The sequence below is a fragment of the Calypte anna genome, chromosome 10 (genome assembly GCF_003957555.1).
Source record: "Calypte anna isolate BGI_N300 chromosome 10, bCalAnn1_v1.p, whole genome shotgun sequence".
Lineage (NCBI taxonomy): Eukaryota > Metazoa > Chordata > Aves > Apodiformes > Trochilidae > Calypte > Calypte anna.
In genome coordinates, this window is record NC_044256.1 from 13,246,567 (window position 1) to 13,260,448 (window position 13,882).

Sequence of the window (13,882 nt, forward strand, 5' to 3'; positions counted from 1 at the left end):
GTTAGAGCAAAGCAGTTATTCTGGAACAAAATCGGGGACCACACAGGACTTCCCAGCTGTTATCACACTGCACACACATCAACTAAGAAGCACAGGGCATGGCAGGGATAAAATGCAGTTGCTTTTGCTCCAAAACCTGAAAGTACCTTCCACCCAAATGCTGTGAGAGTGCTTTAGCTCTCACAAGCTGAGACTTGACTTCTCTCCTGTGCTTATTCTCTTTTATTGTGCAGCAGGAAGCAGCATCATATCCTTACCCCACTGCACAAACCAGTACATTACAAAGCCTCACTAATACACTGATAAACACAGCAGTATACAAAATAAGTATGTCATATGCATGGCAGACATGAAAGCAACTTCTAGAGGAGATCCACAACTTTACTGCTGTCTCAAAGAAGCCCAAAGGAACGATTTTCCTTGCCAGTGACCAGCCAGAAGCAGAGGTGGAGCTACAAACATGGTCCAAGCTCATACAAGCAATATAAGTCCTTAAAGACAGCAGCTGTAGGTGAAAATTCTCAATAATATAATCCAAAGTGATTCTCAGAAACTCCATAAAAATCTCATGACAATTAAATGCTTATCATGGCATAATCAGCTTAAATGAGAAATAAACATGATTATGCTTCCAAAAGAAGACTATAGAGGTTGGGCAGCTGATTTATCCTTCTCTATATCCTGTGATAATCCCTTGATACATGAATGTAGAACCTGAAATTAACTAGTCCAAAAAAGGAAAAGAAATTTCACTTGAATTGAATACACCACTTTCGTGAGGTTGCTTAAAACCAGGACATATTCTCTATTGCTCACTTGTCCCTCTATACTCATGAAAAAATTCCTGAACTACCTATCCTGTAACGATGGATAATTTTCCACTTATAAATATAAACCATCAAAGCTCATTTTCCTCACTCATTTTGCTTCTCAGGGGGACTATTTGAACCTCTCTAAATATGTTAAGGTTTACATCATCTAATTGCAAAAGGCGTTGTATAAGCATTAGAGTCAATTTATGACATTCTTACAATAGAATGAAGAGTTGATCCAATCAAAAGCAATGTTAAAAAATAAAAAGAAGAAGTAATGCAATTGAAATGTAGCTATTTTTAAATATCTGTCTGTCCCCTACTCACCAACTGGAGACACTGACCCACAAAGGGGAAATTGGAAAGCTTCCTCACCCCCTCTTGTTTTTCAGTAAGAAACCCCTCATGTTACACAGCTGCTTGCTTAATACAACTTGTTCTTATAAAAGCTTATGAGGCCAAAAGGTCTCTGCTGTGCCTGCCTTCAGGTTTGACTAACCAGTCTGCATCATGCAATTCTCCACAGTGTTGAACAAATATGCATCATTTTAATTAAATTAAAAAGGAAACTATGTGGGCTTTTGAGCCTTGCTGTTGAGTTAATTTTAAGGGACTATCTGAAGGGATAGTGTTACAGATCACATGGAAGTTTCTCCGCTGATGGACCTAGAAAAACTGGACAAAAAACCACCAAGCAAATAATTGAAAGCATATGTTGAAAGTTATGCTACAACATTAAAAAAACTTAAAAATCAAAATAATTTTAAGGACTAAACCTATTTTGAACTCTCAACAATGGTGATTCTATGTATGGGAAATATTCAGCAAGGTAAATAAAAGAGCTAGAAGAAACATCCAGTTCTCCCTAGACATAAGTAAAATAGCATCTTTCTCTATTTCATCTGTAAAGTGGTGATGATCCCTCTTTTTTTCATCCTTGCCCTATCCATTTGAACTTTATCACCAGAAGATTTACTTTGCTATAGATTTATATGTCTCAACACAACCACGTTCTGATCTCTGTAGGTACTTTCAGGCTCACTCTCTGAACAAATAAATATCACCAAGTTCATGGTTCCATGAGCTGGGCAGTTTGGGGTAGCACTTCAGTTAAAATTATGAGATAAATTTGAGGGAAAGCCTGAGCTGCAGAAAATTATCATACCAAGGCCTGCTGGTGATCCAAGATACAAAGAGCTCCTCAAAAGGCAGAGCAGACTTTCTACAGCTATAAACAGAATGGAAAATGCAAGAAACAGTTACTCCAAAGCACCATCAGCTGAGACTCCCATGACAGGACAGCTATCAAAAATAACTCTATAAAATGCAATTTATTCTTTTACCATTCACATCTGCATAATAAATCAGTACCTAAAGGCTGCAAGTAGCTTTTAAATTAATCTATTTGTTTCACTTGAATGTTCAGCAGGAAGCTTTACTTAAAAAAACTTTCTGCCAAGAAAGCCTCAGTTCCTGGCATTCTATCCTACTTGTACTTCATTATCAAACTGGGATATACTACTTGTTAGTAAATAGTAGTATCATCTGGTTCTGAAATTTGGCTGTGGTCTGTTCCATGTACCATGTAATAGTTCACTAGAGAAAATAAATAATGACTGTGAGATGATTTTGTGAGACATTTTGCTGGGGACAGAATTAAATCTAAGCATGAAAGGAGAGAGGGAGGAGAGGAGTACAGAAGACTCAAGGATGCTGTCTGGCTCTTTTTATAGGCTACTCCTTTAGCTCATTTAAATATGGTGTGGGGGGCAAGACAACATTATAGGTTTTAATTCTCTTTGTGAAGACTCATGACACTTATACATTAGATGCAAAAGTGTCTATACTTTGAAAACAGAAAGAAGAATGTCTGATGGTGTAAGTTCAGATCTAAGACACTATGACAAAACAGAGCAAATCACAGAAAACAGACAGTGAGCCATGTTTACCACTCTGGTTCTGTGCTGCTGGGAGGCATTTCCCTCCACACAGGTCTTTGCAAGCTACCAGTGACGAGCAAGTAGGTGTCATGGCCCTTGTGAGCTGGTGAGAGCCCAGGGAAAGTCCTGCCTCTGCTGTCTTACTACTATGAAAAAGGAGAGCTTTTGCTAAGAAGAAAGAAATGCTAACAGCATGGGCTAAGTCAGTTATTCCTCTTTTGAAGCAGACAGATAGTTGGGGTGGACTATTGCCCTCCCACTGCCTCCCCAGTCTGTTGCTCAGCTCATCATGTAATAATAAAATATTTTCATGCATTCTATTAACTTCATAGAGACAACACAACATTTAAATTAGGCTAAAGAAAAAGCTACTTCTCCACAGGGTAGATGTTAAGGCTAATACTGCACCCTCCCAGCATCTGTGTTGGTCCCACTGAAGCAGTGAAGCACCTGAGATTTACAGAGGATTGCAAACAGGACCAGTGACAAAAGGCTCTGAGAGATGCTCAGACTGCTTTATTGGCAATGTGTTAACCAAAGAAGTTGGTTAAGTATTTGTGAATCACTAGTATTTTTTTTTAAAGGGAGGGTAATCACTAACCCTCTACATTTCACCATTTTTAACAAAACAGAGGAGGTTGAATCAATATTGAACCTTAAAAAAACCCACCACCCTTGGAGCCCAGCAATTGAAAATGATCCAGTCAAACATCTGTGATAACAGACCTAAGTGCATGACAGTTTCCAGGTGATGAAGACTGAAAAGAAATAACAACCACAAAATCCACTTGCACATGCATACCCTAGCACCTGAAAATACACCCTAAAAGCCTTCCCTAATGCTAATCATGTGTAATAAGTGTGTCTTGGAGTACCAGGCTAAAGCTGCTTCCTTATTTTGGTAAAATAATGTACTGACCTCTATAAACCACCATTATAATTAGCAAAGTAATTTTAAAAAATGCAACTTATCATCACTAGTTTTCTTTCCAGTACTATCCCCCCCCCCCAGACGGGGTGTCTCAGCAGCAGGGAGACCACTGGGTCACTGTGTTTGTGTAGGCTGCTTTATGAACTGTTTTATACATAGTTGGCTTACCCTGATACGTGGGATCTTTTTTTCCCTGCAGAAAAAGCCCTAGAGACCAAAGCAAAACAAAATTCTCTTGGAATAAGTTAGAAATATTAAATGTACCATACATTTAAAATATGATCATCTGAAAGTACCCATTTTTTGAGAGCTGACTGAGTTTTTCTTACTTCTGTGGTATTGTCTAGTGTGTCAAAGGGTAGGAATGTCCCTCTAAGGCACTGCAGTCCTCTTTCTCACATTAATAGCACAGAAAGCCAAATTCCACCTTTCATACTACCCTTGTAAGATCATGGGACCACAGTCACAGGTCACACAGCCACCAATGAATGAACCATTTGTTTCATTCACTTCGACTGCACAACAGGGCAACCCACTTGCAAAGGAAATATTAAGTCCCCTATGTCTAATTTAATGCACAGAATATTTAAAACTTTCCCTGTCTGCCTTCTAGAGGCCAGTACATTGACAGGCTGGGATGGCCCTCACTCACTCACTTTCTTATTTTGTCCCAGATCTAGTAAACTGTGCTTGATCAGCCCAGAGAACCTGAACACAAAAAGGCTTTGGGCATCACTCCTAAGTGCATCCCAGCAGGACAGGCAAGATGGAGATACCAAGAGGCACAGCTCCCTTCCTTCCTACTCCCAAGCATCTACTTCTCAAATTCATTTGCTTGCAAACAGAATGGAGATGGGGGAAGCAGTAGAACATAATTTCCTCCATCCTACATGTAGAAGACCCACCAGCCAAACAGACTAAAGCTGAAACCATACAAATTCCTATACTTGCCACAGACTGAGTCTATAGTCTGGCTGGCCCTGCAGCCTTCCTGTTATGAGAACAAAGAGTCCACAACAGTGTGAGCAGGAATTTTTTCTTTGGAACAACAGCATGGCAACAGGCTGGTGTGTATGGAAAGTCTCACATCTGAAGCACCCTCTTCACTCTCCGCAATGCCGGTGGGACCACATAACTTTGCTGAAAAACAGGTATCACATGGTGGTTTGGTAGGGTGAGCCAAATGAGCCAAGTACCTCTTCACATTCAAAATAGGAAAAGATACCTTGCCAAAATTGGTTTATCCTACAGTAAAACCAGACTGAAACCTGAAATACTCTGTTCTCATGAATCACTCGTATATACTCTATACATGGCAGGATGTTTCAAGAGTTTATATGCTGGAAAAGATGTGACAATCTCAGTGCTGAAACTCCTGTTTTCAAAAATCTTCCTCTCCTCTTCCATTGCAGGTGCAATAATACTGGCACAGCTCTCTGCAGCCTCCACCCTCCTAAGTGGGGTGTGTGTGGGTGTATGTGTGTGGTTGGAAAATCCCATAAAATATTAAGAGTCAAGTTTCAGACAGTCCTGTAGAGATATAAAAGATTTCAGGACACCATCAAGTATATGGAAACTTTCTCTCCTCCCTATCCTACCCACCTTGTTCTCTGTTGTTTACTGGATCCCTGCTTGATTTCACCCTATAAAATGGTTCATTTCATGGACATTCAATGAAAACAGCTGGTGATGAACCACAGTTTTATCCTGGGGTAAAAGGCACTCTGTAAACAAAAAATTACAGAACTCATTCCCTAACTGCCCAGAGGCTTATGGTCTTGTAGGTCAGTCATCTTGTGATAAGGTGCTAAAATTTAAAATATTGAGATCTGGTTTTAATTCTCTTTACTCTGACTTCCTAAGCTGCTGGGCTGGGCACGTTTCAGAGACAGATGGTTCTTTAGGGTTCATGTACTTAAAAGAGTTCACAGACAGAAGTAAACAAAATTAAAGAAAGCAAATGCTGTCAGTTGAAACAGCCCTTCACAGGCAAAGCACCTTCCCAGTGCATAGACCTCTGCTATATGTACTCTTCAGAACCAAAGGGTAGAGGACAAAGTCCCAAAGGAAGTTTACTACAGCTCTTAGTTTTGTAAACTGTCTCAGATAGGACACACTTCTTTAAAGAAAAATTATGGGGTTGTTTTTGGTGTTTTTTTTCAAGGACAGAATAGAAAGCATCTCAGTTTCTACAAAGGGGAAGACAGAACACCTGATAATGTATTTTTTTGATATAAAGTTTTTGGCATCAGAACCTAAAATAGACTTTTTTATCCTTATTTCAAATCATCCAATTTTTAACTGGATGAGAAGCTTCCTGGTTTGCTAATATAGTGCAGAAGCCATCCCATTAATTAAAGATTTTGACAATATATTACTTTTTTATTAGACATAAATTTTACTGTTCCTGATGACGACATTTAAAACATAAACAGAATTATATTTGCCAGAGTTGAATTTTTGGGCATGCCCCAAGTTAGTCTTCAAATTTCTCCAGAGATTTTTGCTCATAAAGTCAAACAGGAGTCTCATCCAGTTTGTCTCCTTATCAGCCGGAGTCTCTCCTTAATAATGCACTGAAGTCAGAGTTCAAAACAGTGAACATGAGTAAGAGACACATTTGCATTCACTGGCTGGCTTTGTGGATAAGAAGAATTCCCTTTCTCCTAAGAAAGATCACGCAGAAATCAAAGTTTGAAACCTGACATGGGAGAATAAGACAGCTTACAGCTCAAAAAAACCCTGCACCTATTTTCAGGAAGAGTGTTCTAGAGAGAGGCAATTCCCAATCTTCCCTTTCACATGGTTATTTACTGTTTGTTGAACACTTCCCATCTGTTCAGTGCTGTGCAAAGCTTTACTTTGCTTCTCCACTGGTCTCTGGCACTACCCTCTTTTGAGTTTAATACTATTTTCCTCGTGTTTACAGACAGTTTGACTCCATCCACAGGATCTGGATTTTGTGGCTGAGTATACAAACTGTGCTTGGTAACAGAAAGCTTTGCAGTTGGACAGAAAACTGCATATGCTGAAGCCATCATTTCAAGGCAACATATTACTTGAAGGTTCTACCAGACAGGTTCCCCTATCCAAATCTCTGCTTGCATAACAGAGACTGATGTTTCTGTAATTCAGAAACCACAGTGGACTGTCACACAACGGTCCTTTCTTCTTAAAAGATACCTATCAGCTCAACTTTTGCTGTGGTCAGTCACCATTTCCATCACAACTTTCTACTCTTTTCTACTTAGAAAATATGGCCATAAAATACCATTGCCAAGATTACACTTGGCACACAAGTTCTGTCCAGAAGTAACCTCAATTAATCTTTTTCAGCTAGCAAGTAAATTGACTTAGTCACTTCTAAATCACTTGAAAAGCATAGCTGTAGAGGTTCTGGTTCTCATCATTTTCTTGCAGTCATAGGTCTGCAGTTTCAGCACTCCATAACTACTCAGCTAAAGCAGTTTGCAAGGACTCCTGATCCTGACTGTCCACAGGAGGCTTTGTGGCACCAATGGGATTTACGTAGGCTGCTCCCTGCCTCGCCTTAGCGATAGAGAGTGAGGCTGAAGGGAAAAGGTTATAGCTGGATTGCTGGGCTTGGAGCTCAGAGTGGAATATAATAAACTTGGGTGTTTCCCATTTGCACCACTGGAGATGCTGGCTGTAGGAACATGGAGCTCATGGCTTTGACAAGCATATCTGAGACACATCATGGAATCAGCTGGAGTATTTCCAGCGAATCATACAGAGGTGCCTCTATGCTTCATTCTGCTCTTTCATTAACTGCTTATGGAGAATTAGATTGGTAGAAATAAGCCTAGCAAAATGTTCTGGAACACTGTATTTCAACAGAAGGACAGTCTACTACAATATTTATTCTGTCACCTTTTGGAGAGTAAATGTAGCAGAGGTATTCCTCAAAAGATGTTTTCTTTGAACTGACATCTAAGTTCTGTCTGTTCACTGCACCAAGAACTGCTGTCTGAGCTGTTTATTTGCTCTTGCCTGCAGCAAGAGGCTCTTGCTTGCAAGCAGAATTCCACCGTGTTGTGTGGTATTCAGAGCTTCACAGCTCCCAACCCTGAACCTGCACCTGAACCCAACATCCATCAAGTTTCATCAGTGCCTCCTAAGGGCAAAGAGGTCTTTGCTAATGGATCTGTGGGATCTGATCTTCATTCATATGTGAAGTGATGCTTTCCCATTTGCAGATTTCCAAGAACAGAGGAAAAAAATATTACTCTGAATATTTGCCCCATTCTGATTAATCATGCTCATGATGCATGTAAAGATTTATTGGGAGCCCTGTTTGCTGCTATCTTCAAGTTCCAGCTGCTGTCTTTTCTAGACCATTTCAAACTGTACATATGTATTTCACAGTTCAGCTTTCCTGTTGCTACAATATGCTAGCAATTAATGTACAACAAATAAGCAGACAATTGTTCCATTTCCAGGGAATAAAATCTCCAAGGGCATAAAATGGAATAGAAACTATTATCCATCCTTCCCCATATCCTGTGAGTTAAAAATAGAGCAAGCAAAGAACTCCCCAAACACACTACACAGTTTAGGCCATACTTCAACAGCCATTTCAATTTGGCAGAGGCTTTTACTGCTCCTGGAGTCCTGTTCTCTCCTTACCCTTAACTATTCACTCCCCACTCCTCCTTGGTGTTAGGAGTTCCAGCAACCCTATGATAAGAGCTGTCTCTACCAAAATCAGGGGTTTTTTGCTTAGCTTAGCTTGGCTGGGTGAGTCCCACTGATGTGACTCATCCTGGTACCACACAAATGCCAAAGGAGGAGAGGGTGAGATGAGGTGAGGATTGCATAAGCTGCTGTGCCTGCCAAAGAAACGCTCACACAACCACAGTCCCAATCCCAGCCTTATTCCTGGGGACAGAAATGTGAGCCAGAGCCTGCTTTCTCCACTGACTCGTTCTCTGTCGCTCCCCTTTGGCAGTGGCAGCCTCCCAACTCCTCACGGTCTGAAGCAGCTTCTCTGGGCAAGTCAGATGGCTAAGAGGTGCCAGGAAAACCCCAGCAATGCTGCACTAATGTGCAGTGTTTGTAACAGGACAAAAAACCAAACACCAAAGGACTTTGCTCTGATGTGATGCAAGGCAAGTGAAGTTTCTCCTTTGTCAAGATGCTGTCATTGTTTCCCTGTTTGAAGGAGGAGATTACAGGGTTGAGGTAATGGACCCTGAGAAGATGAGGAAGAGAGCAAAATTAAAAATCAAAATGTACCATTACACTTTCACCTGTCAGTCTCCTCTTTTCCCTAAGCAGATCCTGTGCTCAACAGCCAGACATCACTAGAAAATGATACTTTTTCTATTACTTGCAGTGAACTTCACTTAGAGCAGGGAAAATGTCAAATGCAGCTGGCTGGTTTGCAGTTTGCATGTCTTTCAAGCTCTGCATTGCCCTTTGTTCTGCATGAAAAATAACTCTGGAAAGCCAAGAAAGACTTGGGCATTGCCCAAATGATTTGATAAACACTGTCTTAAAGTAAGTGCATTTGCCTACTTAGTTAAAATGTCAGTAACACACCCATTATTTCTCTTCACTGCAACACTTTGTTTTGTTCTTACCTGTTACAAAGCAGCTATTAAAATGCAGCAAACATCTTTAAAAAGTCTTTTCTATGATAGTCTTAAGAGAGGTGATGTACACACAACTACATGTCCATCCTTGATTCAGAGGCAGACTGATGATGGTGTTTATTGCATGTGAGCTGTGGCTGTAGCTAAGCAGACTACCCTGGGCTCTAAACAGGCTGATGATTTCCTCACACTGGGAATATGTTCAGCTGTCCACGCACAGCACATTTACAAGCCTTCTGTATCAATCTGAAAACTCCAAAAGACTCAGGCAGGAAAAAGGTTTAGCCCTATTAATACTGTAATTTGAACTTCTCTTCCCACTGGCTGCAGATGAATTCAGATGAAAGAAAAGCACACAGTTATAACTGGAAAAAATACAGAGTGGGTTTTCAGTAGTGCTCTGAGTTTGTCCAGCTCTAGATTGAGCAGGTTAAGCCCCACATCTGAGCACTTGTGGAAGTCAAACATGACCGTTCACTGAGGCTCTGGAGCAATTGCTTCTCGGAGGAAGGTGGTACACACTGAAATGTATTGCATGCTACATAATAAAACCAGAGATTCTCTTTTGCAAGTCTCAGGGTTTGATACTCAGCTGTTTTGTTCTGCACAGGTTCCCCTAACTGTTCACTTGGTTTTGATCCATCTGGATTTTTACCACAGAATTTTGCTTTGAGTTTCTAATTTCAATACAAGAGAGCTCTGCCAAAACCACATCACATTCAAACCACAGGAAATCATGAATTTGGCACTGTTTTGACATGGAAGCTGTAAACAGCGTGCTGGTTCACTCAAAACTGGATCACTGTCCTTTGAGTTATGAAACACAACAGAACTTCCAGCAAACCAGGTCAAAATTCTGTATTACTAAATTATGTGATTTTTGCATGGATTAGGATTTGGTTATAAATATTTTCCCCTAGCTTTTTTCCTTTGAGCATACTATATGGGAGAATAAAAAGAGAAGTTTCCCTGTTTCCCTGTTTCCCTTTCCAAGTTTAAGTTAAGACAGGATTTAGCTAATCCTCATAGCTCCAACATACATATAACCTATTAAAGACAAGGGTAGTTTCCTATTGGCAGCCTTGAGCATGAATATCTGTAAGAGCCAGAGTTATACTGAAGATACAGTTTAGTTTTATGTGCAAAACGATAGGTAGTCAGCTTAGAACTAATTTACACCACTTCTACAGGAGCAAGCATTTAATTCAAAAACCACTACATTTTCAGCTGCCAAACACCGGATTTTTTCCCCAGGATCCCTGTTAGCAAACCACAAGGAACTTTAATGGAAATGGAAAAGTCTAAAGCACGATTTTTGCCTTCAAGATAAACATCACCCTGAAGAAATACATATTGGGGAAGAAGTCACAAGTTCACTGAGGTTGAAAGGAAAACAATCTACATTTCCAGAACAAGTCTGAAAACAATACAGATTCCAAATCTACTCAAGCCAGAAGTTCCAATGTAGAGCTACATGGTGGTTTGCCTGAAGTCAAGCAAAAAGGAAGCAAACATAGTTACACAGAACAAGATTTGTATTACTGCACTGCCTGCAAGAAAAAGGCAGTTCAATCTTGCTGAATTTCTTTTTTACCAGACTTTTAAACCATGCATTTTGAACGTCAGAAAAACTCTGCAGGGATCTATAACACACACAACCATCTATCAGATATATCTGACCTGTCATAGAGTTTTCAGATGTACATAGTTGCTCTCGCAGCTTTTCCACATCATCTGGATGAACCTGTTCATACAAAGTGCTGCCAAACCACTCAGACTGGGGCTGGTTCAGCACAGGAGTCACAGAATCTGATACGTAGATCACTCTTCCCGTCTCAGCAGCAACTACAAACAGGAACCCATCTGCAGCCTCCAGGATAAGATGTTTCAGTTCCTTCCAAAGAAAGGATTTTATTAGAATGCAAGAAAAGACATCTGTCACTGCCAAAGAATAATGTTTTCTTGTGATCTTAGCAGCTGATCACAACCTAAGCAGAAATTTTCACTGTAGTACTGATACAACAACACAATTAAACTTGCAGCAAGCCATAAATTGCTCATCTTAATAGCAAACCAAACTTTGCTTTCCTTTACTGCCTTTCATCTGGTGATCTCAATGAACTTGAGGAAAATTAAGTAACTAAAACTCATTCAATTTTTATGATAGGCATCTAACATTAAAAAAAAAGTTACTTAAGAGTACAAACAGAGAAAATGAACAGCTATAACTCATATGCCAAACTCATCTCTTAATTAAACATCTTGAATAATTTAATTGGAAAGAAACCAACACGTATTTCTGGACTGTGGTTTTTTTCACTTTTTTCCCTTAGGATGAGCACTATTTGTAAATTAAACAGTCACTGGATGAAAGGCAGAAAATGAAATGGGAACAGGGACAGGAATCCCCTACCTCCCTCCCCATTAGGGGGCCTGAGCTTCTACACAAGAAGATTGTATCACTTCTTGTTTTCCATTTCCAGCCTGTGAATATGAAGACTCAGAGACCCAAAGAGTCCAGAACACACCTGTCTTTGGCCTTTCCTTTACATGGTCTCCTGCTCAGCATCCTGAGTACTTCTGTCCTCAAGCACCCCAACATCCTCCTGAGACACAGCACCCAGAGCCCAACCCTACCTGGGGACTGGAAGGGGGACCACAGGCCTTTAAAGAAAGGTCTTACTGTCCCTCATTTTCAAATGATGGATCTAGACATCAAATAACTCAACTTGCACATGGAAACACCTTTTTGATGCATCACACAGAAAGTCTGCCTTTGCTTAACAGAGTCTGAAAAACCTCTCACAGGAAAGGATGACAACAACCACCCCAGTTCCTGGGAAACAAGGTCCTGTGATCACTGGACCCTCTTAGGAGACTGCATGTGGAACTCAGAGAGCTTTGGACAAACTAAGTCCCATTACAGGTTAGACAGCTCAGCACAACTACTGTGCAAGTGGCCAGATATTAGCTGGTATGGTGAGAATCACAGAATTGTAAATTCTACTAACATGGGAATGTCATCTAAAGAAACTCCTAATAGACTGTCAACTTCTGCCACTTCATTGTAGAGCAAGTACATCAATTCTAAACCGCTTACTAAATAAAAAAATTCTCATTGCACAGCCAGCTGCTCTATGCAGAGGATAATGAGCCCTGTTATGCATACATTATTAATAGTGAAGATTGTCATTCTGCAAGGTTCAAAAAATCCAAAAAGTTGCAATAAGAAGTGACAATGGTGCCCTACTAACAACCAGATGAATGGCAGAGTCCCTCCAGAGACACATTTCAGGAAAGCCTGAATAAGAGATGTGAACACTGAGAAGTCAGCAGCAGCTGCTGCTTCTCTAATAGAAAGAAGTATTGCTCCTAGCTATAACTTTCATATGTCAGTGCTTAAATTGTTCAGACCACAAAAATGCACATTACACCCACAGGACTTCAAAAACAAAGGTAAGAGGACTTTCCAGTCCGCTCAGTTAAACACAGTTTTCCTTCAAGCACTGGGTGCATCTTCCTTCTTCCATCAAAAATATAACCAAAGGATTCCAGTCAGTACAGACAGGATTAACCTCTGCCCAGTTCAGCTTCTGGGAACCTAGGCATTGTTTAGTATCAATGTTTTTAACCTTCCTGTAAATCCAGGCAGGAGAGGAAGGTTTTCCCACATTCATTTTACCTATTTTAAAGAATCTTTGTCAAGACAGTAGAGCTCAGTTTTAGAGGCGGAAATTCCTTTCCAAGGCTGAGAGTTGGCAAGTGACTTGCTTTTCAGATGGACAGACCTCAGTAATAAGAATGCCCATTTTTCTGCTTCAGGGAGAGGCATTTGTCACACAGTTAAGATCAAGTCCAGCCTGTCACATAACGTTGTCTATCCACATCTTGGATATATAACTTGTCCCAGCTAGCAAGCAAGAGCAAAGGATCAAGCCGAGACCCTCCTCCTCCTCTCTCAGCATTTCCCCACATAACTTAAGACCACAAACCAGAGAAAACAGACATTTGCAAAAAATCTACCTGTTCTGTAAGAAATGAAGGCTTGTAAGCTCCATCAGTAGATTTATTTCCAGTGCCCCTCATGGACTTCATGTGTGAAACAGCCATCCGAAGAATTGTCAGCTTGTCAGGCTTACGAGCCAAGGCGCTACAAGTGGGCACCATATCGGACAGCTCAGTGATGTACTGGGTCATCTTATTTCTCCTGCGCCTCTCAATTTCACTGTGATTCTCCCTGAACATTTAAAAGAAACACCAAACCAACAGAAAATCAGGCATGATTAGTGTAAGTATGCCGGTCGGAGGAAACAAATCACAATTCTGACCACTTCTTTTGCTGTTTTCACTGCAGGAGAGCAAACTGCTTCACCAAGCACTATTATCCCTCAGCTTATAGACAGAAAATCCAGGCCACCAAAGGCAAAAAATGATTTGCCCATAGCTGTGAAAAGCATCTGTATTTCTAGCTATTGGCTTCTGGCCTGAATCTCTTAACCAGTTTAATCTCCTTTGGTTTAGGGACAAAACAATAAAGTAGAATGATGTGAGGAGCAGACAACTGCCAGCTCCAGATGCATCTCA

The 13,882-nt window shown here is 40.5% G+C and overlaps 1 protein-coding gene across 1 annotated transcript in view; it reads right to left on the minus strand.

Moving 5' to 3' along the window:
* ARNT2 (aryl hydrocarbon receptor nuclear translocator 2) overlaps positions 1–13,882 on the minus strand; it is a 94,904-nt gene that overhangs the window by 47,715 nt on the left and 33,307 nt on the right. Inside the window, exons 4-5 of the mRNA XM_030456892.1 lie at positions 13,322–13,535; positions 10,979–11,192 (exon numbers count right to left, since the gene is read on the minus strand). Coding sequence (XP_030312752.1) covers positions 10,979–11,192; positions 13,322–13,535 — 428 coding nt within the window. The remainder of the gene's footprint in view (positions 1–10,978; positions 11,193–13,321; positions 13,536–13,882) is intronic.